Source organism: Artemia sp. Qi Xiang Cuo, chromosome 3 (assembly GCF_049724085.1).
Source record: "Artemia sp. Qi Xiang Cuo chromosome 3, ASM4972408v1, whole genome shotgun sequence".
NCBI classification, from domain to species: domain Eukaryota; kingdom Metazoa; phylum Arthropoda; class Branchiopoda; order Anostraca; family Artemiidae; genus Artemia; species Artemia sp. Qi Xiang Cuo.
In genome coordinates, this window is record NC_142796.1 from 18839194 (window position 1) to 18867137 (window position 27944).

At 36.7% G+C, this 27944-nt stretch overlaps 2 protein-coding genes across 3 annotated transcripts in view; both read right to left on the reverse strand.

Moving 5' to 3' along the window:
• The window catches only part of LOC148953835 (apoptosis regulatory protein Siva-like), a 50017-nt gene extending 28695 nt beyond the window's left edge, over window positions 1–21322 (reverse strand). Inside the window, exons 1-2 of one of the 2 annotated variants that reach the window (XM_089085664.1) lie at window positions 21234–21322; window positions 634–777 (exon numbers count right to left, since the gene is read on the reverse strand). In XM_089085664.1, coding sequence (XP_088941790.1) covers window positions 634–763 — 130 coding nt within the window. In that variant the 5' untranslated portion in view covers window positions 764–777; window positions 21234–21322. Of the gene's footprint in view, window positions 1–633; window positions 778–8105; window positions 8148–21233 lie in introns of those variants that run through there. The other variant, XM_089085665.1, reaches the window with a different exon arrangement.
• A 6234-nt stretch (window positions 21323–27556) lies between these two features.
• LOC148953836 (uncharacterized) overlaps window positions 27557–27944 on the reverse strand; it is a 438-nt gene continuing 50 nt past the window's right edge. Inside the window, exon 1 of the mRNA XM_089085919.1 lies at window positions 27557–27944. This exon is cut by the window's right edge and continues 50 nt beyond it. Within this exon, the coding sequence (XP_088942045.1) occupies window positions 27557–27944 (388 nt within the window).

Below are 27944 nucleotides of genomic sequence, written 5' to 3' on the forward strand. Positions count from 1 at the left end.
AGGGGGAGAGTAATTCACCCCACTGGAAAACAAGAAGAAGACTAAAAAACGCATAAAAATCGGAAATACTCCCACCAAAGGCTCCTAGCAGGACTAGCCCCCCACCAGAAAATTTCATGGAGCGTTCATGATGTATTTGTATTCAAAAAGTGTGAGGAGTATCTTACACTTTTATTTTATGGAAAATAAGTAAAAACCAAGAAGGATTTATTATTGCCTTTTCACGCAATGATCGCATTTCTGGCCGTACATACTTCGCGGGATGTTGCTTGATGCATTATGTTTATGACGAAAATCTTAAAAAAAAAAAAAAAAAAAAAAATTTTGCTTTCTTTAGGCCTACTATTAGTCATTTTTGTAATATAAACCATGCCGGGGTGGGGGGTAGTTAATATTTCCCTTCATGATAAGCTAGTTCGATACGCCTTTGTATTGTAAAAAAATTGGATTTTAGTTGTCCTCAGATACCAAAAAAACCTGCTTATATCCACTCCATCCCCAAAGAAATTCCTGCATAAGCACATGAACTCATCACTTTCATATCTAGGCAGCTTTACCTAAGCTACCTTACCTGATAATTTCCCAGGAAAATAGGCTAAACATAAAATAAATGAAAGGACAAGAAATTAATACCATAGACAGCAGAAATCTGTTCTTGGCCATGCGTCGTTTTGTAAAACATTCGTTCACTAATATGCGTCTTGCATTGCAGGCTGATAGGGCTCTCCTCAAACGATGGGGATCTAGGCCTCTTTGGCATCATAAATATATTCTGATCTAAAATCAGAAAAGAATTACATTAAAACACATAATTGTCAAGAATAAAAGAAGTTCATAAATATTTTTTGCTTTTAGCAACTTATCCCTAGGATCCCTAGGAGTAGTGTTTCATCGTAGATAGATGGCAAGTTTACCACAAACATAGTGATTCTTTTCTGATTAGCCAACACTAGTTAAGTTTGGGACTTAATGCCTTATCAAAAGGTCTGAAGTTCCACACTTGGAACTTTACATAGCCTCATAACTATTAGGCAGCAGTGGAATCTTTTCACAGCAATCCATCATTTCCTCCAGCAGTGAAGCAGGGAAGAAAAGTGACCTTTTCTTCACTGCTTTAAATAATATAAATCTAAAAGTAGTCAGTGAAACTAGTCCACAAAGGTGGTATCGAAAATACCTGGTATGCCTCCCATTTCTAATGGAAGAAAAGGGCTGGCAGTCATAAATAAAATGCATATCAACCCTCACATCCGGCCTGGAGCCGCTTGGCGGTTTAGGAAAATATGGAAGACATAGGAATCGAGAACCGACGTCCATCATATAGCCATTGAATTTAAACAGAACCTCCTGGAGCCAAACATATCATTGGATCTCCAGCACCACTATGAGACAAAGGCTTGGGGCGTAAAGCAAGTACAAGTAAGTGAAAGTAGTCTAAATTTACTGAAGATTTTCACATGCTGGATAGCATGAGAAATGACAGAAAGATCCTTATCAGCTCAAACTTCAAATAGAAAAGGAAAAAGAGACATTAGTACTTAAAAATTGTTACTGTTTTTAAGAAGAAGAAGAGTAGAAAATACTCATTCCCGTATTTCTAGTCTTAACGCTTAGTAAGGTCGGTATAGTACTTCAGAAGTACATGCACTGTTTCTTATTAAATATGAATGCACTAAACTTATTTTATGAATAAGTTTGAACCAACTGAAGTAACGTTGGCACGCATTACTGAAAAAGATAATATTATGCAGAACTGTGGAAAGCTCAAAGGCTTTCGTAAAAGTATCAATTACGATTTAGCTCGAGATCTAGCAAGTCGCCGCAAAGAGCTTTTAGCGTACGGATATAGCCTACATACTTCTGCTACTCCGTTAGTGAAAGTGGCTGAAACCGGAGTTATTTCAAAAGGGATTAATATTTGGCTTGAAGCTAAGCAAAATTCGAAAGCGAAAAACAGGACGCGTGTAGAGGATACCTATTTATTACCTATTAGTATATTTAACGCGGTCATCCCTTCATTTGTCAATAAAAACTTATTTTTGTTGTTTAATTGTCATATTGTCTGGTCCTTTCCTTTGTTTTTAAGTGTCTTTTGGTAGATTTATTGTTTTATTTATTATAATAAGATTATGCCCCTGCATGTGTGTGTGTATTGATCTCTCAAATGAATCCACCGATGATCCCTTTTCCTTATTTTTGTTTGTCTATTATTTTGTCCTTATTTTTTTCCTTATCTTTCCTTAGTTTTCCTCACTTATCTTTGTCTCTATTATATTAATTTTTACTTTTTTCCTTATTTTTTCCTCTCCACTATTACTTATTTCAGATTCAGTTGTTTCGGGTTTTCTTTTTTCTTAATCAGTTTCGTGTATGCACAAAAATGAGTTCATCGTTACCTCTCTGTATAGATGCCATAGCTCTGCTGCAATGTTGACAACCTTTGGTCTGGTGAGTTTGGTCGTGGAGCGGATCTACCATCCACCGTAAGTAAATTGACAACTTCTTTTGGCGACCAGGGTGGTATCAACTCTTTGGGGGAACGTTTTGTTGAGTTACAAAATAATCCTGTCGATATTTAAAGTATAATTAATAATTCAGTTGGAAGTATAAATCAGAAGAATACTGATCCTAATTCGGCTATTGAAAGTAAGTATGTTTCGCAACTAAGGGTTCTGCCTTCTCTAAACGGGGCGGTATTGACTCCGTGCTTCACCTCAACATTCTGGGACTTTGCTCGTCTTTTGATGAGCTGAAACAAAGATCGTCAGTGGTGGAACTCCTGATATTATTGGATTATGCAAAACCTTCCTGGATTCAAATAAGGATATGCTTTTAGATATGCCAAGATGTACGATGGAGAAGCTGAACCGGAAACAGGTGGCGAGAGGTTACCTTATCCTTTATATGACCAATCGTCTTGCATACAATGTCCAAAGTGATGAGCAGAGACGAGGAAGGAATCTTTGAATCCCTTTTTATTGAGATTAAGTCAGGTTGTCAGAATTTAGCTGTGGGTTTGGTCTACAGGTCCCCTAGTGGATCTGTTACTTCGTTTATGAAATTTTTGGAAGAGGTTTTGGACTTAGTCCAAAAGCGTCCCTGTTAACTAATCCTATGGGGATTTCAATCTCAACCTGTTGGATCAAAATTCTGATTCAGCTACAGATTTTTTGTCGATGATGCCCTCTGTGGGAACTCTATCTTCAGTTTGTATACCAACCCGAGTTACTGAGGCGCATGCGTCTCTTATTGATAATATTTTTTCGTCACTAGACATCTTAGATAACTCGGCGCTGATTAGTGATATTTCTGATCATTTTCACGCAATTTCCCGACATAAAAGTGCTGATCAAGCACTTACCATCTAATCTCCCATTTTTCCGTTTTGGTGATATTGAGCTGAGTCTACTTAATTCTGGTCCGACTGATCAACCATGGGACAGTTTGATTTCTGAGCCGGATTTTAACCGCTCTTTTGATTTCTTTTATGATGTAGTGAAAGAAGGTATCCTTGAAGTTTGCCATCAGAATCCAGCGCATCATACTTCGAAAAGGATAGCATCGCTGAATCCGCGGATGACTCCAGGTCTCCATAAAAGCTGGAAAAGGAAAAATTATTTGTGGAAGCTTTACAAGGGTTCATCATCTGTAGCTCATCATCAAGGATTCATGGCCTATTGGAGTATATTTAATTCTCTGTGTCGGAAGGCCAAGAGTGTGGAAAGGATGTTAGGAGGACACGGTATATTATTAATTCGGTTCTTAGACTTACTCCCCTCTGTCTTCAATTCCAACAACGCTGATAGTCGATGGTAAAACTGTCCAAGGATAAGAAGATGTTCAGTATGACCTTACCTCTTATTTTGCTAATACAGGGAAGACAACCGCTTCCTCTGCAAGCTCTGCAACTTCTCGTTGCGATTTCAGAGCCTCTCTTGGACCCTCATGTTTAAAATCAATGGTCTTGAACTATGTTTCTGAGTTTGAGGTAGCTCGTGTAGTGAATACTTTTAAAGGATCATCGTCTTCAGGGCCAGACAGAATTCCTAAAAGGGTTATCCATGCTGTTCTGCCAGCTACTCTGTCACCATTGGCTAAGCTTGTCAATCTGTCTTTCGAGATAGGAATTTTACTTGAATTTCTCAAGCAAGTCAAGGTTATAGTGCTGTATAAAGGTGGTTCTCGGAGTGATCCTGCTAGTCATGGCCAATTTCTCTCCTATCTGTTTTCAGCAAAATTTTGAGAAGGCTATGCTATCCAGGCTTCTTAGTTTTCTGGATTGCAAAAAAATTTTTTGCATGATTTCCAATTCAAATTCTGAGCGAATCACTTTACAGAGCATGCCTGCACAGTTCTCTTCAATTTCATTCACTCGGCAATAGATTCTGGTTTTATCCCGGTAGTTTTATTTTCGGATGTTCGTAAAGCTTTTGTTTCTTTGGCCCGTCGGATTCTTCTTTGGAAACTATCACATATTAGTTTAAGGTCAAATGCTTTCCTTGGTTTGAATCACATCTTTCTGGTAGGCTTATTTCAATTGATCCTGTTTTCCAGAGCCCTTCTGAAGTAGATTAAGGCGTCTTTCAGGGACCTGTTCTTGGCCCTGTTTTATTTCTGATTTATGTTAATGCTCTGATTTTGGCAGTCAAAAACACCAGGCCTCTAGCATGCTACAAGCTGTGTCATCATGATGTTCCTTCGTGGTCCAATACTACTTCTAATGAAGATTCTCTTGTTACTTTTGCTGATGATACCTCTCTTGGGACCCTTGGGAAGACGGAATGTGATATCAGGTCTAACCTTGTGGCAATCCAAGAGATAGTAATTTCATGGTTTGATGCGAATTATTTGGCCTTGAATGTTGGCAAGTCGCATTTTCCTATTTTTTCTCGAATTGGTATGCCTTTCCCTCAGCTTGCACAGCTTCAGGTGTCACATGGCTCCTTGTGTAGACAAGAGAATCGGGTGGTCTGGTTTCTTGGTATCCTGCTTTATGACAATCTTTCGTTTAGACACCATATAGCCATGATTAGTGTTAAGGTCTTGTGGACTTTGGGTATCATTCGAAAACTTGGACACACATTTCCTGGATCTATACTGAAGCTTCTTTTTTCTGCCTTATCCAGTCATATGTTTCATATTGCCCCATTGTATGAATGTCTACTTTTCCTTCTACACTGCAGTCACTTTCTGTCATGCATAATAAAGCGCCACGTCTGGTTGTGGACACCAAGCATTCCTCACCAAAACCGCTCTTAAACCAACAGTCTATTTTTTTGTGCTTATTTTGCCTTTCATCAGCTTCATGGCAATCTTCCAGAATCACTTCAAAAACTCCTGTATTTATTTCTGATTCAGCTCCATATAGCCTTTGTTCTTCACATAATATCTACATTCCTTCTACCCATTCTGTACGGTCAGATTTCAGAAGCCACTCATTTGAGAATTTTAAATAGGTTCTTAAGGACCATTCAGTTAAAGATCAAACAGAATAGTATTTTCGTTATATTTATTTACTTTTCCTCTGTGGAGTTGATGCCCCAGTGTTTATTTCATGGTGTATCATGGTCTTCTCTGTGCTTAGACTCCCAGGCCTCAGGTATGGTATCTTTTCAATGATAAGATAAAGATAATATTTATTTTCCAAAGGCTATTACAAGCTCTAATAGAGTCGAATTTGCTTCATATGCCTAAAAGAACAGAAAAAGTAAAACAAAGAAACAAATAATACAGGAAGAAAAGAAACACCAATCAAGCGTAAAAATCGTCAATGAAAATTTAACGCAAAAAAAAGTCCAAGTCCAAGAACTAAAATGAACTTTGAGCGAATAATGGCAAAAACAGAAACAGAAAGGATGGGGGATAAAACAAAATTACAGGCAAGAAGAAAAACATTGCCGAATTCGTATTCAAAGTTAAATACCGTAAAATAAAAAAAAAACACTTAAAATCAAGTCAAAATGAAATATTTACAATTAAAGAAAGGATCACAGTTAAAGGTCAAAGGATTTGAAATTAAAGGTCAAAAATGAAATATAGCATAAATAAATATCACAAAAGGGCAAAATAAAAGTGACCAAAGATAAAGAAAAAAAAATGACGAACGATCATTGTGAGCATACACCAACAACTAAAATAAGGGACAGAGAAGTTACTTTAGGTGTAGGATATAGTTCAGGAATTATTTAGGCGCTCCAGAATAGAGGGGATAAAACTTTTCCGGAACCTCTCAGCAACGGTATGGATCGGTGAATACGTTGGAATAGCCAAGGAAGCTAAGCGGGGGAGTCGCGGTCTAATGGGTATATGTAAATCAGGAAAGATGTCCTCAGTAGGAGGATTAGATATTGCGGATTTAGCAAAACGCCAACAAATTTGTTCTCTCCTTTCTTATAACGTAGTAATATGTGCGGATTTAAGGAGGAAGGAGTATGGAATTTTGCTCTCTTTGAAGATGATCTTGAGCAAACGCTTTTGGACCAACTCTCTTTTGTCGCTAAGTTCGCTTAAAAGATGCGAATGCCAGACCGGACATGCATATTCCAATAGCGGCCTGATAAATGATAAATAAACACGGAGAGAATACATCTTAGGGCCATTAAATTTATTTAAAAGTTTAAACATAGATAATGAAACATTTGCTTGTTTAACAATATTTGAAACATGCATGTCCCACTTAAGGTCATTTGAAATTGTGACGCCAAGGAGTTTAACATGTTTCATAAGCATTTCGGGTCGGATAGGCTCAAGGAAAGCGGGAGTGGATTTCAAGAAATTTATCGTCCTTATATTTGATTGAGTAGAATTTACTTTTACATTTAGGTTCTTAGTTTCATTCGAAATATGGGTTAGGATTTCGAGGGGGTCACTATTAATATTCCTGTGACATACTTCAAGGATCGACAAGTCATCCACGCATATCCACCTTTGGCGGAAATCCTTACCAATATCGTTAATCATAACTAGAAATAAAAGTTGTCCCAATAAAGTTCCTTGAGAATTCCATAATATATAGTGTGTGGGGGGGGGGGGCTATTAGAGAAAATATTTTAGTATATTAAAACTTGAGATCTATTTGTAAGAAGCGATATAACAATATTTACTAACAGAGGATCAAGTTCAAAGTTAACCAGTAGTGAACGAATTAGGTTCGTGTGGTCAACCAGGTCAAAAGCTTTTTGGAAATCAACTAAGACAAAGTTCAGCCAAAATGCACAAGGTCCTGCTACTTTCGCTATGTCAATTGTCTATTGATATTATCTTTGTGAACACGTTATTCACATATTAGCTTTCATTGTAAAGTTACAAAGTCAACTTTACAATGGTGGTGGAAGTTTTTCTTAGGTTACCAAACTGCCGGATGTCAATATGTGGACAAATTTTAACTTTAAGCCAGTCACAGAGGAAACCTTCATAAAGTTTGGAAAAAACCTAAAGTGAGTGTAATGGGGCGAATGTTGGGGAAAGTCAGACTGGTGCATGTTTTGGGACGGGTGTTATAAAACCTTGTTTCCAGCAACTTAGGAATTTTGTCTGAAAAGGATTTAATTAAGTCAACTGGGATGTCTAAGGGACAAGTACTTGATTCCCTATGCTTTAGGATTTTATTTAAAACATCAGAGGGAGAAATAAGGGGGAAGGAGGTATTCGGAGGAATAGTTGAACTTGAGCCAGTGAAAGGAGGGGGACTTTGAACGATGGGAGCAAGGTACAAATTCAAATCGTTGGCAGTCTTATTATGGGGTTTAATCTTATGTTGTTCAGTCCCTGTTCTCTTTTCTTGGCTGTTGCTTATATTGTATTTTTTTTATCCCTCTTGTCTCCCTGGCCATGGAGCCTTTTGAGGGGGAATAAGAGTATTGTACTTCCAATCTGTATTTATTGGTAAATACAACTCTGAACTCTTTATACATTTCATTTACTAACTTACAGAATGTAAGCACATATGAAGCTTCAACAGAGATTTTCAGTTGAAAACTAGTTTTAACATCTACACTTATTCCACAAAAGAAAAAAAATATATATTTAGAGTAAATAAAGTAAAAATTTATTCTTTTTCATTAATTTAACAGACTAAAAAAATATATCTTTTTAAGGGGTTTTACCTTACTGGGATCACCTGGAACTTTTATTGAATAGCTTAAAAATTCTCAAACGCACACCAAAATAGTCCCTATAATAACCTGTAATTACTAGAAAAACCTGTTTGTACGGGGGCCCCAGCAAATTCAATAGACCTATTCTACTTATAATACTGATTCAAGCATCGAAAAACAAACCTAAACCTCGAGTTTTATGCAAAATCAGATACAAAATTCTGCAGCTACGTGACCTTCATTAATTTACTTATCTCATTAAAGTTTTTCACAACAATGCGGGAATTGAGAAACACCACTGCAAATAAATTTTTTTAGATTATATCTGGTCATAGTACAAACAAAATATTTCACCACAGAATGGGTCTTTAGAAATCCTTTCCAAGGACATTCTTCTCATACCTCCTCAAATTAGGCATTCCTTGAATAATAAAGGAAACCCCTCATCAGGCTCTATTTTGTCAAAAATGAAACATTATGGAAATTTGTTTTAAACATCCAAGAAAAATAAAGATGGTTCTTTTTTTTATCAATCTTCAGGAGATACTTTATTCCCATTTACCCCACCCCTTGAGTACAGGAATGCTCTAATAAAATAATTGATCCTTTCCTAAAGCTAATTTAGGACAATTTTTTTACAACAAAATCCCTTCCTGGGACCCAATGTTGTCATTCTTAAATAACAATTATTTTTTTCTTTCTTTTTATTGAGAAATTCACTATTCTTTGATGTCAACAAGCTGTTTCTCAACTGGTGAGACAAGCCTGCATATTTTATTTGAGTGTCAGCATATTTCTAAAGAACCATTGGGTGGGTGCCCTTTGCTTTGTTATCTTTACAATAACTTTCTGTCTTGTTTCCACACCAAAAAAAAGAAAAGATATTTAAGTGACAATCCCGACTTTGCAGAGGAGACTAATTTATTATTTTCTAGTGGTGGCCTTCGGCTTTATTAAAGCCAGGGGCGATTCTCCAACATTTTTATTGGGGGAGGGGAGGCAAGAGGGGTTCATTTCCAAACAGTCAAGGGGCATAGGATATATAATAATTTTTTCGCCACATTATTGGGGGGGGGGGGGAACTTCTCCCCTTGCCCACCCCAATCGACGGCCCTGATTAAAGTTAAAAGCTCTTTTGCACTTTCACCTCTTGGCATCAGTTCACGAAAATGCAAGGGGGCATGGATGGATTGAAACACTCAGGTGAGGAGGGGGGATATTCTTCATTTAAATGATATATAGATCGTATTATACAATAATATTATGTTATTACCTAACAGTTGATAGACAACAATTTTTTTATAATTTTCATTTGTTTAGAGATAAAGTGAAGAAACACAAGGAAATACCTTGCGCAAATATGTAACTAAAAATAGCTTTAGTCTGGTTTCGCCTCTTCTCTAAAACATACCATAACTGATCAATCTTGTTCAAGTCAACAGTACTGGTGAGCCCTTTCTCACTGGCCAACTAAATGAGGGAATCTAGTCAAAGATTAAACATGGTAGTTCTCAGCCGATTATAATCAGCTAGAGTTTGCTTATATTTTTTCAGCAGCAGCGACTATATTAGATGTATTAACTGCCAATTGTAAAGAATATTAGCTTTGAGTTGATCTTGCCAGCAACATTGTTCACCTTGGACTTCTCTAAAGCAAGTAGCATGAAGGAAAAAGTAAAACAAACTTGAAGCTCTACTTAAACAGCAATAGCGTCTGTAGCTCCTTCCTTTTTTGAGATTAAATAAAGAAACAAGTTTTTTAAACTGAAAGTAAGGAGCGACATTAAAACTTAAAACGAACAGAAATTATTCCGTATATCAAAGGGACTGTCCTCTCCTCAACGCCTCGCTCTTTACGCTAAAGTTTTTTATTGTTTTAAAAAATAAAGTTGTGAGACAGAGTCAAACTTTAGCGTAAAGAGCGAGGCGTTGAGGAGAGGACAGTCCCTTTCATATACGGAATAATTTCTGCTCGTTTTAAGTTTTAATGTCGCTCCTTACTTTCAGTTTAAAAAACTTGTTTTTTTATTTAATTTTTGAACGTTTTTGAATAAATGCAGGTTTTGATCTTGGCTCACCGTACATGAATAATTAAAAAAAAAATTTCATATTAATTTACATTTATTTAGTTAAATGGCTTTCTCGAAACTTGTTTAATTTTATTTACGAACGTATTTATTAGTAATAAATATACGTATATGAAAGAGACTGTCCCCTCCTCAACGCCTCACTCTTTACGCTAAAGTTTTTTATTGTTTAAAAAATAAATTTGTGAGACAGGGTCGAACTTTAGCGTAAAGAGCGAGGCGTTGAGGAGGGGACAGTCCCTTTCATATAGGGAATAATTTCTGTTAGTTTTAAGTTTTAATATCGCTTCTTACTTTCAGTTTAAAAAACTTGTTTCTTTTATTTAATTTTTTAACGTTTTTGAATAAATGCAGGTTTTGATCTTGGCTCACCGTAAATGAATAATTAAAACAAAATTTTCATATTAATTTACTTTTATTTTGTTAAATGGCTTTCTCGAAACTTGTTTAATTTTATTTACGAACGTTTTTATTAGTAATAAATATAAATAGCTTAAGAATTAATGTACGTAACGAACTTCTATATTCATATATTTTTAATTTGTTTATTAGGGGATTCGCCCCCTAGTCAATAACTTGCTCTTTAAGCGAAAGTTCGAATTTTGTTCCAATTCTTTAAAAATGACCGCTTAATCACAAAGGCCGTTAATTAGAATAAATAGCTCTTATGAAAGTACTAAAAAATCTTTGGCTTAAAGAGCGAGGTATTGACTACGGGGTGAACCCAATAATATATATAATATTTTCTGTTCGTTTGAAGTTTCGATGTTGCTGCTATTGCAGTTGAAATATTTGTTTTTTTATATTAAATTTCTGATCATTTTTTAAATAATGCTGGGAAGTCCGGCGTCCCCTTTATAGCAATGTCCCTTCCCCCATGAAAACATCCTTCATGGAAAGATCCTCCCACATAACCCCCGACCCACCCCGCACCCCCCCTACCCGGCAAAATATCCCCTGAAAACCTCGGTATACGTCCCAAAAACCAATACTATATTTTAAAATTGGGTAAAATTCATAATTTTCAGCCCTCCCCCCGGGAATTTAGGGGGTTAAGTCATCCTAAAAGACATACTTATAATATTTTCGAACATGTTGAACAAAACGGCTATCTCAAAATTTTGATCAGGTGACTTTGGGAAAAAAATGAGCATTGGAGGGGGCCTATTTGCCCTCCATTTTTTTTGGTCACTTAAAAAAGACACTAAAACTCTTAATTTCCGTTCCAATGATTCCTCCCACGATATTCTAGGACAACTGGGTCGATACGATCACCCCTGGGGAAAAAAAAAACAAACAAATAAACACGCACCCGTGATCTTTCTTCTGGCAAAAAATGCAAAATTCCACATTTTTGTAGATGGGAGCTTGAAACCTCTACAGTAGGGTTCTCTGATACGCTGAATATGATGGTGTGATTTTCATTAAGGTTCTATAATTTTTAGGGGTCTTTCCTCCTTTTTTCGAAAATCAGCCAAATTTTCTCAGGCACTTAACTTTTGATTGGTAGTATTAAATTTAATAAAACCTATATATTTTAAATCAGAATTAAAATTTAATTCTTTTAATGTATCTATTTGTATCAAAATACCTTTTTCTAGAGTTTCGGTTATCATTGAGCCGGGTAGCTCCTTACTTACAGTTCGCTACCACGAACTGTTTGAAAACATAGTTACTAGATCAGTATCTGCAACTAAGATCATTTTATTTAAAGGAGGCTCATGTAAGGAGCAAATTTGTTGAAATTCGGCAAAGCTGACTCTAAGGTTATCTTGCATCATCATAGTCACCTCATCAAGCAAGATTCTAAAATGTTGCATGTAGAACTGGTGCCTTAAAGTCTCGGCTTTACTTTGACCTTAGCTGTTAAAATGACATGGTCCAAGTCTTTGACAATAATGTCTGATGAAATCACCCCCGGATTGACTTCCATAATTTTGGCAAACTACAATCCACTGTCAATAAAACTGGTTATTTTCTCCCTGGATATTCTTTCAAAAGTTTCTTTGTTGCTTCAAGAACTTCAATTGTGTTGATGATATTTATTGCATCTTCTTCAAGTTTTTCTGTTGATGGCCTTCAACATGATAATTTTCATGAACCACAGGCAGAAAATAAAGTCAAGATTGAGAATCCTCTTCAGAAAGCTGCTGGCTTGTATATCTTTGTATCGACGTTTTTGTCTGTTTTATTTCATCAAGAGCAGAGACTTTTTCTTCAAACAAAGTAACTACTGCATATATGGTTTCATCCCTTGCAGTCACAAGGTCAATTATAAGTTTTGGAGATAAAGGCTATTTTGAACAGAGGAGAGGTTTCCTTTAAGGGTGGCTAAAGTTTTGTAGATGAACAAAAGTACACATACATTTCTTCTAGGATATTGAATAGCTCTGTTATCAAGAGAGCTGAATTGCAACTATGATTTATAATGGTGTTTAGTCTGGCAGAGAATGTAAGGCAAATGGCAATGGAGAAGTTCCAATACTTTCTGCTGGGCTCCATTAAGCTGGCCAAACGTTGCACTTAGATAGTAATAAAACTGAAAAGCTGAGTTCATCCAGAGAAATCCCTCCTCTAGACCTGTTACTATTATACTTTCTGCCATATCCAGCTGTTTTGTCACTTGCCTCCCTATTATTTAATAGTCTCTCTCTGAGAGATATTGTCCCTCACTTACACTGAAAGAAAGTCAATGAGCTAGTTTTGGGAGGTTTTGTGTAGATAGGTAACTTTGTATATTCTATACTGAGAATCATTTAGCTAAGCTTCATGTGTAGGCACATAGGCCCATCTCACTACACGTTGACTAAAATGAACAAAATTGCACTGTTCTTCCTAGTTCTTCCAAAGGCAATACCTTGTCATGCTATGGTCCTTGTAACATTCAAAAAGACTGTCACAATTTTTCTGTTTGTCTCTTCATCTTTGGATTGCTGTAGAACCTTGGATCAAATACCATTGTCAAGTAGGAAATCAACTTGATCACTGTTGTTAACAAAGCAACAATAGTCTGACAAAGCTGCTATATGTGACTTGGAAGAGAAGTGACCAGCAAGTTTTCCTTTCTTTGCCTGTGCTCTTCATTTTGTGTCACAATCACACACTGTCTACCACCCAAGTGTTTTTGGACTGGTCTCTCCCTGGACCACTAGGGAGGAGCAAGCACACAAAGCAAAAGGCCCCATCTTTCTTGATACTGTACTCAGAGATTGACTTCCTCATTTCTAGAATGTTGTCAACTATATTTTCAAAGTCATCACCATGATTTTTGGCAACTCTGATAGTTACCCAAATTATTCAGTGTAATCACCTATTAGTTCCATGCAGAGTTTAAACACAAAAGATGATGTAGATTGTATTTCCACCAAGATATCTCTTGTGCTCACCATGATTGGAACCAGAAAGATTCTGGTCCTTAGGATAAGAAACTACTGATATAAAATACCCAAGCTTTGCAACACATGAAAAGAGCTTTGCATTGTTTTTTTTTTGTTATTGACCTCTTGCCCTATAACTGACTCCTTCTTGTCATGTGTCTTGACGTCTTCTATAGTAAGACTCCAATGCAAGATTCCCACTACTTATAAAACATCCATTTTCCAATAAACTTTCCATCAACAGCTCTTTCCCTTTGTCAACTTCAAGAACCGTAAAACCACCTAACAAGGGACGCAGCCCAATCTAGGGACATTTCTTTAGGAAAGTTGCTTAGGCCAAGATATGTGGAGAAGTTTTAAGGATACTGCCAAACTAAAATTACTGTCAGTAAGCCTATTCATTTTACATAGAATTGTGCCATATTTTGTTTAATTTAGTGATTTTTTGTGTTTAAAAAAAAATAAAAAGCAAGAATGGGTAATTTTGATTTATTTTTTACGTCTGGAAGTGTTGTCTGGTGCTACAACTGGATGACTGAAGCGGAGCTGAGAGCTGGCTAGACGAATAGCTATATTGTCAAGGATGACTGTTACCAATTTTCTAAGGAAAAGGTTTAGTTTCTAAGATTTTTTTTTATTTTTTACTAAAATCTGTCTTTTTCGGGTTGTAAAGTGCTCAATCAAGGGACATGAGCATAAGAAGGAAGCAGGTGGACAAGGATGCCCTAGAACGTGCTCTAGCCACTGTTGACGACGGAATTTCTTATAGAGAAGCTGGTGATAAATTTGGCATCCCAAAAAGTGTCCTCTATAGACATCATAGTGCAAGAAAAAAGGGTCATAAAATCTTAAAGATGGGAAGACCTCCCAAGATTGACGAGTTTAAAGAGGAAGAACTTGTGAAAAGCTTCGTGACTTGTGGACAGATGGACTATTCCATGACAGCTTTTGACTTGAGGTGTTTTGTGAAGTATCACCTAGATTGCCAAGGGAGATCATCTGGCAGATTCAAGGACAATATTCCTGGCATGCAGTGGGCGAAAAAATTTCTAGAAAGAAACAGTGGCAAACTGTCAGAGAGAATGGCCTCAAACATAAAAAGAGCTAGAGCAAAAGTGAATCATGCTATGGTTAGGGATTTTTTTGAGGAATATACTAAAGACACAGAAGGAATTCCTCCTCAAAATATCATAAACTATGATGAGACAAATCTGGCTGATGAGCCAGGGAAGAAAAAAGTGATTGTGAAACGTGGCACAAAGTATCCAGAAAAGATTATGAATTCCTCAAAAGCGAGTGTTTCGCTAATGATGACAGGTACAGCAAGTGGTATAGTGCTGCCTCCCTATGTGTGCTACAGGGCAATCCATTTGTATGATGCCTGGACCATCGGCAGCCCAACCGGTGCAAGGTACAACAGAACAAAGTCTGGTTGGTTTGACGGCGTCACTTTAAAAGATTACTTCCAAAAGATTATTTTGCCCTACTGTCGTTGGCTATCTGGGAAAAAAGTACTGATTGGTGACAATCTCTCATCCCACCTGTTCCCAGAAGTAGTCAGATTATGTGAGGAAAACAACATTCTTTTCAAGTTCCTTGTACCAAACGCAACTCGTCTTCTACAGCCACTTGATGTTGCATTTTTTGCTCCTTTCAAACGAAGGTGGAGAGAAATTCTAGACAAGTGAAAGATGGGACAAGGAAGAAATTTAAGTGCAATGGAAAAAACTCAGTTTCTGAAACTGCTGAACACTCTTCTCAGGTCAATTAAAGTAAATGCTCCAGCAAACCTCAGAGCTGGTTTTGAAAAGTGCGGGATCTATCCGTTTAAGCCAGAAATAGTGCTTGCTTGTCTGCCACCTGGTGACCCGACTGATGAAAACTGCAGTGAACTTCAAGACAGTCTTGTTTCTTATCTCAGAGAAATCAGGTTTGGTTCTGAGGATCCCTTGGGTTTGGCAGCAGGCTGTGGCAGAAAAAAAGGCTAACGGTGCCTGCCGGCCGGAGTGTCAGAGGAAGGGATACTGACACAACCGGGGAACAGTCATCTGAAGAATCAGGTTCCGAGTGCTCAATGTCAGTAGACACACCAGTCGGTCTCCCACCTAACACACAGTCACGTTCTGCCAAAAAGAAGAAAACGGCTAATCCTAGAAGAAAGAAAACTGGTGTGTATGGTCAGAAAATCAGCCGAACAAGCTTGGCACAAATCAGAAACAAAGTTATAAAGATAAGCAATTCAAGCAAAGAAAATGATGACGACCTAGTGACCTATTTTAACAAAGACTGCAGCACCAGTGCTGAACTTGAGGATTGCAATTTGCAAGGCTCAAGTTCTTCTGACTCAGGCACAGAACCAGAAGTTGACAGAGAAGAACCAGAAAGAGACACCAAATTGACTATTGGATCCTGGGTTATAGTGAGCTTCCAGGATCCCAGTGACACTCGGAAGAACAAAAGCCAGAAGCTTTATATTGGGAGAGTAAGTGAAGTGCAGCATGGGAAAGTCACGGCCGAATTTGTAAGGAAAACCACCTTGCCTTACTTTGCATTCCTGGCAGAGGAGGACAAGGCCACGTTCAGAAAGTCTGGCATTATAAAATTTCTCCAGCCTCCAGAGTTGACTCATAGAGGGGCTCTGAAGTTCCAAGATATTGGAAGTTTTCCAATTAACTAGATCAGTGCCTAACATAATTTGTGATTCAAAGTGCATAAGATATCTTAATTTATGTGATTCACCACATTTAACTGATTTTTTTTAAGTTGTTTTGGAAGAAACTTGAAGTTGTTTTGGAAGAACCTTGTGGTCTAAAAGTGTAGTCTATAAGCAATAGTGCCATATATTGCTCCTGTAAATGAAAATAAACCTTTTTTTAAAACATATTGAGTGTCCCTTGATAATTTACACAGCAAAAACAAGGTCTAACAATGTGATTCAAGTTACTGTCCCTAGATTGGAAACTGGGCCCAATCAAGGGACACCTCTTAAGAAAAAAACTAAAAAAAACTGATATGATAAAAAAATTGCGGACTCTGCTCTAGTTTTCCTCTCATTTAGATGTATCCAATGGCATAACTTTCATTGTTCTACCATGAATACTTGACGAGAAATTAACAAAAAACACAAAAAAAGTGTCCCTTGTATGGTGGTTTTACGGAACTTCATCTCTCAAATCCCTTAAACCCCCACACTTGCCCAGAAAATGCAGTAAATTCTCCTCCAGCTCTACACACATCAGAAAACTGTAAGGGCCACTATTTATTCTAACCTTTTCCAAATATCTTCTTCTTTTGGCAAGTGGGGTAAAAGTACCTCTACAAGAAATTACCCATTAAACATCATGCCTAGAAGACCCAGTTCAAATATATGCCTCCTCCCCCATGTCTCTTTCACACAGAGAGAAGTATATATTTACCTTTAATAAAGCAAGTCAAAGCACATCTAAAAGGTTTTGATGCATCATAATCTTCATCTGCAACCATACCTCAAATTAGGTTTAGCAAATATTAATACTTGTCTCAGTTTCATTGACTCCAAGTCAGAATACACAATAGACAATACTCCCAGACAACACGTTTGTCTGTAATCAGAATGATTTATGATAAGAAGAGCTTATTTTCAAACTGCCAAAAGCCTTCCTGCCCTGGGAAAACAATTCTGGAGGCATGGCCAAAACTTTGTTTTCCATTTCAAGAATTGTGACCACTTCAACCTCATTTTCTAATCTTGATTATTAACATAAAACAGTTCAGTTCAGCCAAGATTTAAATTTGGGTGGCTAGCCTACAACCTTAGGGCTATCTTCAACATTTTTCTTGGCCAGTTCAATTGCATTTTAGTCTCCCATCTCCTCAAATGAGCCCAGATATGGCCCTATGCCACATGCAAAACTTTGCTAATTCTGCATGTTAGCATGAAATTGTGTACTGATTTCTTATTAAAAACTGGTTCATAATATGAAATAATGCCAATTAGAAATAAAAAGAAAAATCAGTAATATTTTGTAAATAGTTTAGGGTTATATTTGGCACTACTAGAGGGACACAATTGTTGTGTTAGCAGCCACTATATTAAGAGACAGTGCTGAAATTGTAATACTCTTTGTTAATGAGGTGTTGAAAAATCCTAGACAAGCAACTTTTTTCTTTCTTGTAATGTAGTTGTGCTAGGTGAATGGAACATTCAGGTCCATGTCCAGAGCCTAGATTATGCCTTGGGTCATATTTTGAAGTATGCAATCTATCACTACTCCCCCCTTAAATAGGATAATAAAAAACAGGTGGAACCAGAATTCTTACACTTTTAGGGCAATCTTATGCCATATTGGGGCTTTTTTTATATTTAAGAAATAGTTTTACAAATTTGCCTGGGGGACTAAAATTCAATGGAATTTGGAGAGTGTGGTGGCTGAGAATTATACTCAAAAAGATTATCTGAGGGCATCATTAGCACTCTTGATCCATTTGTGAAAGTTTAATTAACCTGACTCAACTACTTTCTAAGTTAACAAAGAGTACCTAATCTTGAATTTTACCCAAAACACTTTCTAAGGGTCTTATTGTCTAATTTGAATAAAATCATAAATGAGGGGCTTTTGGCTATCTTGGAATATAGGCTAGTTGAGTTAGGCATAGGTCAATGAACTCTCTTCATCTAGAATTTTACCATAGTGTTTGGTTCAGGAGAGACCATCCAAAAGAGTATACCCTCTATTACCCTACTTTTCAAGGTAGCAGTAGAGGTCACATCATATTCTGAACTACCCATTATGATAACAAAATTCTCTTTATTAGGCTATATTCTGAAAAACTCAAAGTTTACTGCAGGACAAAACCATAGGCCAATGGAGAGTATTAACACACAATTAGAATTTTAGTACCACTTAAACATTGCCTCTCTCAAGTAGGAAACATTATAAAATTCTGGAGACCACTTTAAAACATTCTAGAATACTAACTCATATGTATGCAGAGGTATAAGTAGCCAAAATGTTTTGGAAGAACAGCAATGGATTTTACAAACTAGCTGATCATTTTTACCTATTTGGGTTAAAGTGCAGTAAAAATTCCATAATTTTTAATTTATGGACTGAGACTGATCTTCTTGAATGTATTTTATGGCAGATGTTTCTATTAGCCCATTTACCCTAATAAAAAGAATTGAGCCAGTAAAAGCCTATGGCTTATTCTTTTTTTGTTTAAAATAAAAATAAAATTTTGGTACTTGCACCACTATTTACCAATTCAATTTTTTTACTGACTGGCTGAAAACTTTTGGGTGGGGTGGCTCCCTTCCCCCATATATGATGTTCCTTCATGTATAGCCTATGGTGGATTACTGATGGTTCTTGACTACTAAGGTGTAATCATAGCATTGTTGTATATCTAACTCTAACCATAAAAAAAAGGAAAAAATGGTAAAATACCAGTTTAGCTACTTTTTGCTATCTTGGAAAGGGGTTAGGTTAGGAAAATGAAAATTTCAGGGATATGTCTATAGACTAAAGTATGGGTAGTGTTCTATTATTTGTAAAACATGTGAGGCATTGTACAGCTAAGATGCTAAAGAAACTAGTCAAACAGATTTTTTCAATAGAGATTTCCTATATTGAGGATTGCAAACAGTGATTTATCCCTGCATTTACAATAGCCTATTTAAACTTTTGTTTTTTGGGGTTTAGGGGGGAAAAGGTACCTAGGTTAGGTTACATATTTAATATCTACTATTCTTTACCCCCCCCCTAATGTACAAATATATAGCCCAATTTTGTTCATAAACTATTATGTCTTTATCCTATTTTGTTCTATTTCATTAGCATTAACCAAACTTTACTTTGTGTGTGTTATACAGATAATAGAACAGTACCAAATTATGTCCTTTGAAGGTATTTTGAAGCACCTACCTCTATCCCTCTAGAGGGCCTTTGATGACCTTTAAAAATATTTGTTTTGTAGAAGTGAAACCTTACAGAGTAGATCTTCTGCTTAAATGAAGTACAAGAAAACTATTTTTAGCTTATAACTTTGCTCAATCCTAATTTATGAAGTTTCAAAGATATGTAAATACATTTCCTAAATTTAGGACTAACCCCTTGATATGACTTAAAATTCTACTCAAATAACAGGAATCACATTTTCAAAACTAAAACTAGAGAAAAAGAAAGTGATAGTTGAAAACTAGGGTAAAATATTGTTTTGTCAAAATTTCAATAAGTAGGCAATAGACTGGTCAAGTAGGCAAATTTCTAAGACTTAGAAATTTGACTTAAATTTATTTATATATTATATAATACTTATTTTAATATTTAATTAATATTGACGTAATATTTTTACCCAGTCTAATTTAAGACAACCTGTCTGCATACCTAATGAATATCAAAATTGCAGAATGGCAGAGTCTAGCCTACTGCCAGGCAATGGATACTTATTCAATCTGTTTTTTTTTATTCAGTGTCTATTTTGCTCTTGTTAGATTCACTTTGGAAGGTTAGATTTTGTTTGATTGTTTTTTTGGCATTGAAGATGACTAAGCCATAGCTGGAACAGAACACTTATCTTGTGTAATACATAAGTTTGACTCTGTCTATCTAAGGGTTAAACATGCAAATATATATTTGTCACAGGTTTATGAATATTTTCTAGGAATCTAATCACTTTTCACAGTACTGAATAAACATATATTCAAAAAAATCCCTTGGATTCCATGACAAGCAAAAGCTGTGTTGCAACAAAAATATTGACAGCAAGGTTAATCTATCAACACAATTTAAATTAGGAAGAGACCTAGAATTTTATTCCTTTACTCATCCCCTTCTTGCAGTTGCAACCAGGGATGGGTAAATTTTTTGCAGTTCATATTATTGACTTACAAATAAAGTAAACATGCCACTTGATGCCTTTTTTATGCTCTTTCCAAATATAATGATCATTTTTGTTGGAAATGAATTTTACCCCCACCTCTATATATACCAATTCAGGGTATATATTTGCACATTAGGGGGTGGGGATAAAGTTTATTTCAGATGCAAATGAGAGGTAAGTTTAAACTTTACCCCCACCCCCTAATGTGTAAATATATACCCTGAATTGGTATAGGGGTTGGGGTAAAATTTATTTGCAACAAAAATGTTTATTATATTTGGAAAGAGCATAAAAAAAGGCATTGAGTGGTATGTTCACTTTATTTGTAAGTCAATAATATGAACTGCATAAAAATTACCCAGGGATGTACCCAGAGGGGCCTGAAGGAAAGCCTTAGCCCCTACCCCCAAAAAAAGAATTTTCCCAAGGGTTATTTTCCAGACCTTCTTGCTAAAATTGTCAAATACAGTTTACTTCTTCATTAATTTCCCCATAAACCCCCTCCCCCCCCCAAAAAAAAAAAACTTTGTATGTGCCTGATCATAGTCCCCTCTACACTAATGGGGGTCTAGGTGAACTCTTTGGAAGGAAATGGCCCAGCCAAATAGGTTTAGAAAGAATGCAAAACCGCACACTCCACCTCTACTGATCATAACATAAGCATTGTCTGAACTAGGCTACCCTTAACAAGTTAAGAAACGAGTCCAGATAGCCTACCAAGCCTAGGATGATCCCTTCCCTTTAGTTCCAGTTGGGCCAAGATCAGACTAAAGTTCTTGTGTGTAAGCTATCTAGCTTCAAAATGGCTTTACCTTGTTGTAGAGTAACTGGTAGTTTCTAGTTTCCTTTAACACCAACTGAATTGAATAATCTTTGCTATTAGTCAAGTCGGGAATTCGAGTTGATTCTTCAGTATCTATTTGAATAGAAAAAATAGCGGCAATTCTTCATGAATATAGATGTCACTAACAGCGCACAAGGAGTGAGAAATAATTTTCCTCCCTGAGAGATTGATCTACCCAGGGGTGGCTCGAAGGACCAAGGCCAGGGGGGTGGGAACCCATCATTTATACGATTCATAGGTCAAATTATAAGACTTGTGAAAATTTATTATAATTAACCTTCCATCATTTATACTTATGTACCGAGACAAACACGAACCTAAAACGGAATACATCATGCGTAAATAAGGACAGTTATGTTTTATATTCACCTGTTCTTCAAAGTGGACCACCGCTGGACAATGTTATTTAAGTCATTGGCATCGGTGAGGTCTTTCTCATTCGTTAACAACATAAGGAATCTAGTCAAAAATCAACCATGTTAGTTCTCAGCAAATTCTTAGTAAACTTGTTCTTGCTAAATGTTCTTTCGGCAGCAGCAACTGCAACAGGTGCTATGGTAGCCAATTTGCATTGGGGATTGGCTTGAATAAGCTGGTGTTAACGGCAATTTCCTTCACCTACACCTTCTCTGAAGCAAGTAGTGCCGTGGCAAAACTGAAACAGAGCTTCACCTAGGACTCCTCTGAAGCAAGTAGCGCCGTGGCAAAATGGAAACAGAACTGAAACAGAAACAGCTCTACTTGAAAAGCAGTAGAATCTGTATGCATTTCTTGGTTTCGAAAAAAACCTTCTGGCTAGCTCAATATCTGTAACTGAAACCGTTTTTTAAAGGATGTTAAAGTAAGGATCAAAATGGCTGGAAATTGACCAGGCAAGCTCTGAGAATAACACCCATCATTGTAGTCAACCTTTCGACCAGGATTCTAAAATGTTGTCTATAGAACTGATACCTTGAGGTCTCAGCTTTACTTTGATCTCGGCTGTCAAAAGGAGATGGTCCAAGTCACCAACGATGATTTCTGACGAGATCTGCCTCTGGATCGACTTCTCTCATTCTGGCAAACCCTTTTCACTGTCAATGAAAATTTTTATTTCATCCTCCAATATTCTTTCGAAAAGTTTCTTCATAGCTTCAAGTATCTAGATTGCGTCGATGATGTTGACCTCCTCTTCTTCAAGTTTTTCTGCCGTTATCCTGATCTTGTGCATTATTTTTTTCATAAAGATGAGGCAAGCGATAAATTCGAAGTTTAGAATTCTGTTCAGAAGGCCGCTAGCTTGTGCCTTCGACTCCACATCGGTGTTCGATATCTGTTTTGTTTCATAAATGGCTGAAACTATTGCTTCAAACTAAGCACCTACTGCTTGCATAGTTTCAGCCCTTGCTGTTTACCGAGTCCGTGTTAAGTTTTGGAAATTAAGGTTGTTTTCAACCGAACAGTTTTCCCTTTAAGGGTGGGAAAATGCTTTGTAGATGAAGAGAAGAACACGATATTTTGTCAACGACGTTGAAATGCTAAACTATCCAAAGAGATGAATTGCCACTATGTTCTATAACAATATTTGGTCTTTGGGCTTGGCAGGGAATATAAGGCACGTAACGATCAAGAAGTTCAGATATTTCCTGCTGGACTCCATTAAATTGACCATACATCACACTTGCATAGTCATAAGACTGGAAAGCTAACTTATGCAGAGGAATTCCTCTCCTTGACAATGTTCCTATTATACTTTCTGCCATATCCTGGCTGGTTTCGTCATTAGCCTCGCTAACATCAAGTAGTCTCTTTCTATGTGTTCCTTCCGAGCTGGTATCGCAGATTACGCCTGCTAGCTTATCAGAATATGAAGCATCAGGTATCGTACCACAGAATAAAATTCTCAATCCAAAACTTCGCCGTGGATCGTCTGCCTGACTTCTGTTAAAAGAAAGTAAATGAACTCGTTCTGAGGAATTGTGGCTAAATAATGAAATTTATAGGGGCCATATCGGGTATCAAGAGGTGCCACATATCTCGCTAGAAGTTCAACAATTTGAAGAAAGTTACAGCTTTGTTCTTTAGTTATCCTAAGACCAGTGCCCTGTCTCGTTAAGGTTCCTGCAGTGTCGAAAAATCATTTCAAAATTTTTCTGTTTGTCTTTTTACGTTTTGCTTGCTGCAAAACCTTAGTTCGAGTGGTTTTATTAGGTAAGGAATTCCCATTATCTCTGTTATTGATGAAAGGAAAAAAAAACAGAACAAAGCTGCTTTTTGTGACTCGGAAGAGAAATGACTTTCCAATTTTACTTTCTTCGCCTTTGCTGCAGACCGGGCTTAAATCTGTAATCCCTCTGAATAACGAATGTTTAACAGGTAGGTCAAAAAGTATCTGAAAGTCCAACCTTTCGAAAGTATTTACGTGTGTGTATTTATTGTTTTTGTGTGTGTGTGTGTGTTTTTTTTGTGTTTTTGTTAGAGTAGTTAGTTTAAGGCAGCTTTTGTCTCAGTTTGTGCAGTATTTACAGCGCTGAAGTATCCCATGAGGTATGTGTGCTGTCTGTCAAGCTTATATAATATATATATATATATATATATATATATATATATATATATGTATATATATATATATATATATATATATATATATATATATATATATATATATATATATATATATATATATATATATATATAGTGTGTGTGTGTGTGTGTGTGTGTGTGTGTGTGTGTGTGTGTGTGTGTGTGTGTGTGTGTGTGTGTGTGTGTGTGTGTGTGTGTGTGTGTGTGTGTGTGTGTGTGTGTGTGTGTGTGTGTGTGTGTGTGTGTGTGTGTGTGTGTGTGTGTGTGTGTGTGTGTGTGTGTGTGTGTGTGTGTGTGTGTGTGTGTGTGTGTGTGTGTGTGTGTGTGTGTGTGTGTGTGTGTGTGTGTGTGTGTGTGTGTGTGTGTGTGCGCTTGAAGAAAAGGTTATATTCTAAAAAAAAGGATTTTGCTAGACGCTTCATTGGATCAAAATTTACCTCATATTTCTTAAGATCTTCTACTATCATGTCACCATTTGTGACTTTGGGTAATCCCTTGAAGATATAACATGAGACAAGAGATGGAGACAAAAGATGTTCCAGCACGGCCTTTATTCTTAATTTTGATTTTTTTTTTCTCTCTCTCCCTCTCTTTCCTTTTCATAGTAGTCCTGAGAGATAAATACAGTCTGAGGAGGCAGCTTAAATAGAGTCTGCGGCCATAAGTTCCATTACTTATGCGAGCTAAAATAGATAATCTATGGGGGTATCAGTATCAATAGAGATGAAGGGAAATTTAGGATCAATTCAATGTATAATAGTTTAATTAAAAAGCAGGTAAAATATTCACCCAGTACTGATTTTAATAATTGTTTTGTAACGAATGACAACCTTGCAAACAAAGGTCAGAAAGGGTTAAGTGCTGGGAAAAGTAAACGAACTGCAGCTAGGCTTGCAAGCAAAAGAATCCGTTCAATTTATAATTCATAAATTGGTTGATAAACTTGTGAGATTTAATTGGGGGCTATGGGCCGGGGGTTAGGTTACCTTTACTGTTTTACTCAGGTATAATATAATTATAGAAATTCGTTTTTGTTTGTTGCGTTAAATATGCCAGTACATGGAAGTGTTATTTAATATGTGAGTTTGATTCCTACTTATTTATTTATATTTCTTTTCTTTTGTTTTTGTCCCTCTTCTTGTGTTTAGTTTGTTGTATTTCGATGTGTGTTATTTTTTCTTAAAAGAACATTGTTTTCGGTTTTCTTTTTCCGTTTAGAAAGGCTCCCGGCCGTGGGGCCGAAATATTCGGAGTTTGTTTTTAATTAAGTTTTATTTTGTTCTTATTTATCCATTGCTTTATTAAAATTAAAACCCGTTTTTCTTTCTTAATTTTTTGTTTAATTAGAACAATAAGTAAATTTTTTTAAAGTGCCAAAAAACTGTAGCGTGATGAGTGAGGTGTTTAGGAGGGGGGAAACCGCCCTCATATAAGTAATTAGTTCTTTTCATTTTAAGTTTTAATGTTGCTCCTTGCTTTCAGTTGAAAAAACTTGGTTTATTTTCTTTGTTTAATTAATCTTAGAGACGAACAATTTTCTAAAGGCAATGGAAGAAGTATGTCAATTAAAGTAAAAGTATTCAAAAATGAAAAAAGTAAGTAGTTACAAAAAACACAGAAAACAATAGCGTACTTACAAAAACTAATATACAAACTCACAGCATTAAGTTCTGTTGAGCAATGCCGAAGCGTTGGACGGATATTTTTTTTAACAATATCGACTGTTTTGAATTTTGTTATAAAACACCAAAAAATTTAATGCCTTTAGACTCAGTGTTTTAAAAAATAACGCATTATCAAAGTAGTTTGTTCAAAGTAAAACATAAAAATTAAGATTAAGAAAATCAAACAGAATTTTTAATTGAATATTTTTGATTTAATTTTGAAGTCCAAAAGCCAGTATATTTGATACCTTTATACTTTATAACTGTAAAAAATTAAATCTTTTCAAACTGAAAAATAGATAAATACAATCACTCCTACAATCAAAAAATGATAATAAAAAAACAAAAAACGTATCCGTTCAGGGGGAATTTACAGAAATTCTTAGTATTCCGTTCAGGGGAAACATTTCTGATTATAATGGCTTCATATATCAGCTCATGGGTACTCTTGCAATGCAAGCAAAAGTTGATGGCACATTCTTACTGAAATTGCCCCTTATTAAGTCGTTTTCCTTGTGTATTCTATAATTATACGAACTTTCTTGTGTTCTAATAACTGCACTAATCACAAATAAACGCATACATATGTAAGATCACCATAAAAACCTGATTCTTTGAATGAATGTTATCAATAGTTAGGCTCTCATATTTTTATTATTGACAAGGATTTTTATTTACTTACCATTCATTGCTATGATTTTTTTTTGTATTTTATTTTTGCTCCAACCAAATCATATAGAATTTTTATTTTTGGAAAACTGTTTAGGGATTGACTTGACTTATGTCCCATCCGTCCTTGAAGGTCTTTTTGGGGCCTCTTCTTTAACCAGTTCATTGATATGCCTCCTGTAGGTGCTTCTGTTGTCGGCCAGGTGGCAGAGTTGTAGGGTGAGAAGTTTTCTTTCCATCTCTTCGGAGGGCGACCTCTGGGGCGAGAACCGTGAACTCGACCATCGAAGATTATCTTCGGCAGACGAGTGCTAGCCATGTGTTGGGTATGTCCAAGCCATTTGAGTTGTTGTAGTTTTATTTTGTCCAGTATTGTAAATTTTACTCTCAGCTTATGGAGAAGCTTGGAGTTGGAGATTTGGTCGTGGATGGTGATACCAGCAATGCGTCGTAGGGATTTGGTTTCAAAGGCAGCTAGGCGGCATTGATCGTCTGTTTTAAGCGTCCAGGATTCACAGGCATAGATGGCGATCGGAATAGTGAGGGAGTAGAAGAGTCTCGTTTCGGGAGTTGTTGTTAAGTTCTTATTCCTACAGATGGGCATTAGAGCTTTAAAACTGGAGTTCGCAAGTGTCAGGCGTCTCTTGATGTCTTTGAGTTGGTTGTTATTAGAAGTAAGTAAGCTCCCATGGTAAGTGAAGCCTTCCACCCACTGAACGGTATCTCCGCCAAGCTGAAGACTAAGATTTATCTGTGAATCGAACTTGCGTGAACAGAGCAGGGCTTTCGTTTTTGACGTGTTGATGACCATCTCAAAGAGGTTGGTAGACGAATAAACGCTGTTAGCCTGGGATTTTAGATCTAAAGGGGATTCGGCTATTAGGTCTATGCCATCAGCATACGCTAGTTTTTCTATCACCACTCCTCCGCCAAGGGTGCCGGGTGGATTGTCTGTAAATGAAAGGGCTGCAGCTAGGAAGAGATTGAACAGGTCCGGTGAAATTAGGCAACCTTGAAGCACTCCGGTAGAGGTTTTGAAGGTCTCGGTAAGTCCTTCTCCAGTCATGACTCGGCTACTGAACTTCTTATACAAGTCTTTCAAGAGCAAGATCAGGTTGGATGAGATGCAAAAGTGCAGAAGGATGTGCCATAGACCTTCTGTCCATATCAGATCGAAATCTTGTTTAAAGCCTATGAAAAGGTGGTAGATGCTGCGATCACGTTTTCTATACTTTTCCAGGATCTGCCTAATAGTGAACATCTGATCAATTGATAGTCTTCTAGGTCGAAAGCCGGCATGGTATTCCGGAATGGCTGGTTAGAAAATGGCTTGTATACGTCCTAACCTGACTTTCGTGAGAATTTTCGATGCATGGCTGGTTAGACTTATTGCGAGTTAGTTTTCACAGACACCATTAGAACCTTTCTTATGCAGAGAGAGTATTGTGGCTTCATACCAAAGTAAGAGAAAGTGACAATTTTCCCAAGCAGCTTCGGCAATTATGTGGTAAAGGTCAAAAAGTGCTTTGCAGTTTACCTTCAGTATTTCAGGGGGGATTTCATCGGGGCCGGCAGCTTTGTTTGTCCTCAAGTCTTTGATACCGGCTGCTATTTCAGAGTGAAGAGGGAGAGGACGTGGATTTGTAAAGTTTATTGGGAAAGTGTCGAGAATTGTTGGGTCTAGGTGGATGTCCAAAGTCAGTTTATTTTTAAAATGTTTTTTCCATCTAGAGTAGATTGCGTCTGTGGATTGTATGTGGTTTCCATGTTTGTCGAGAAGGAAA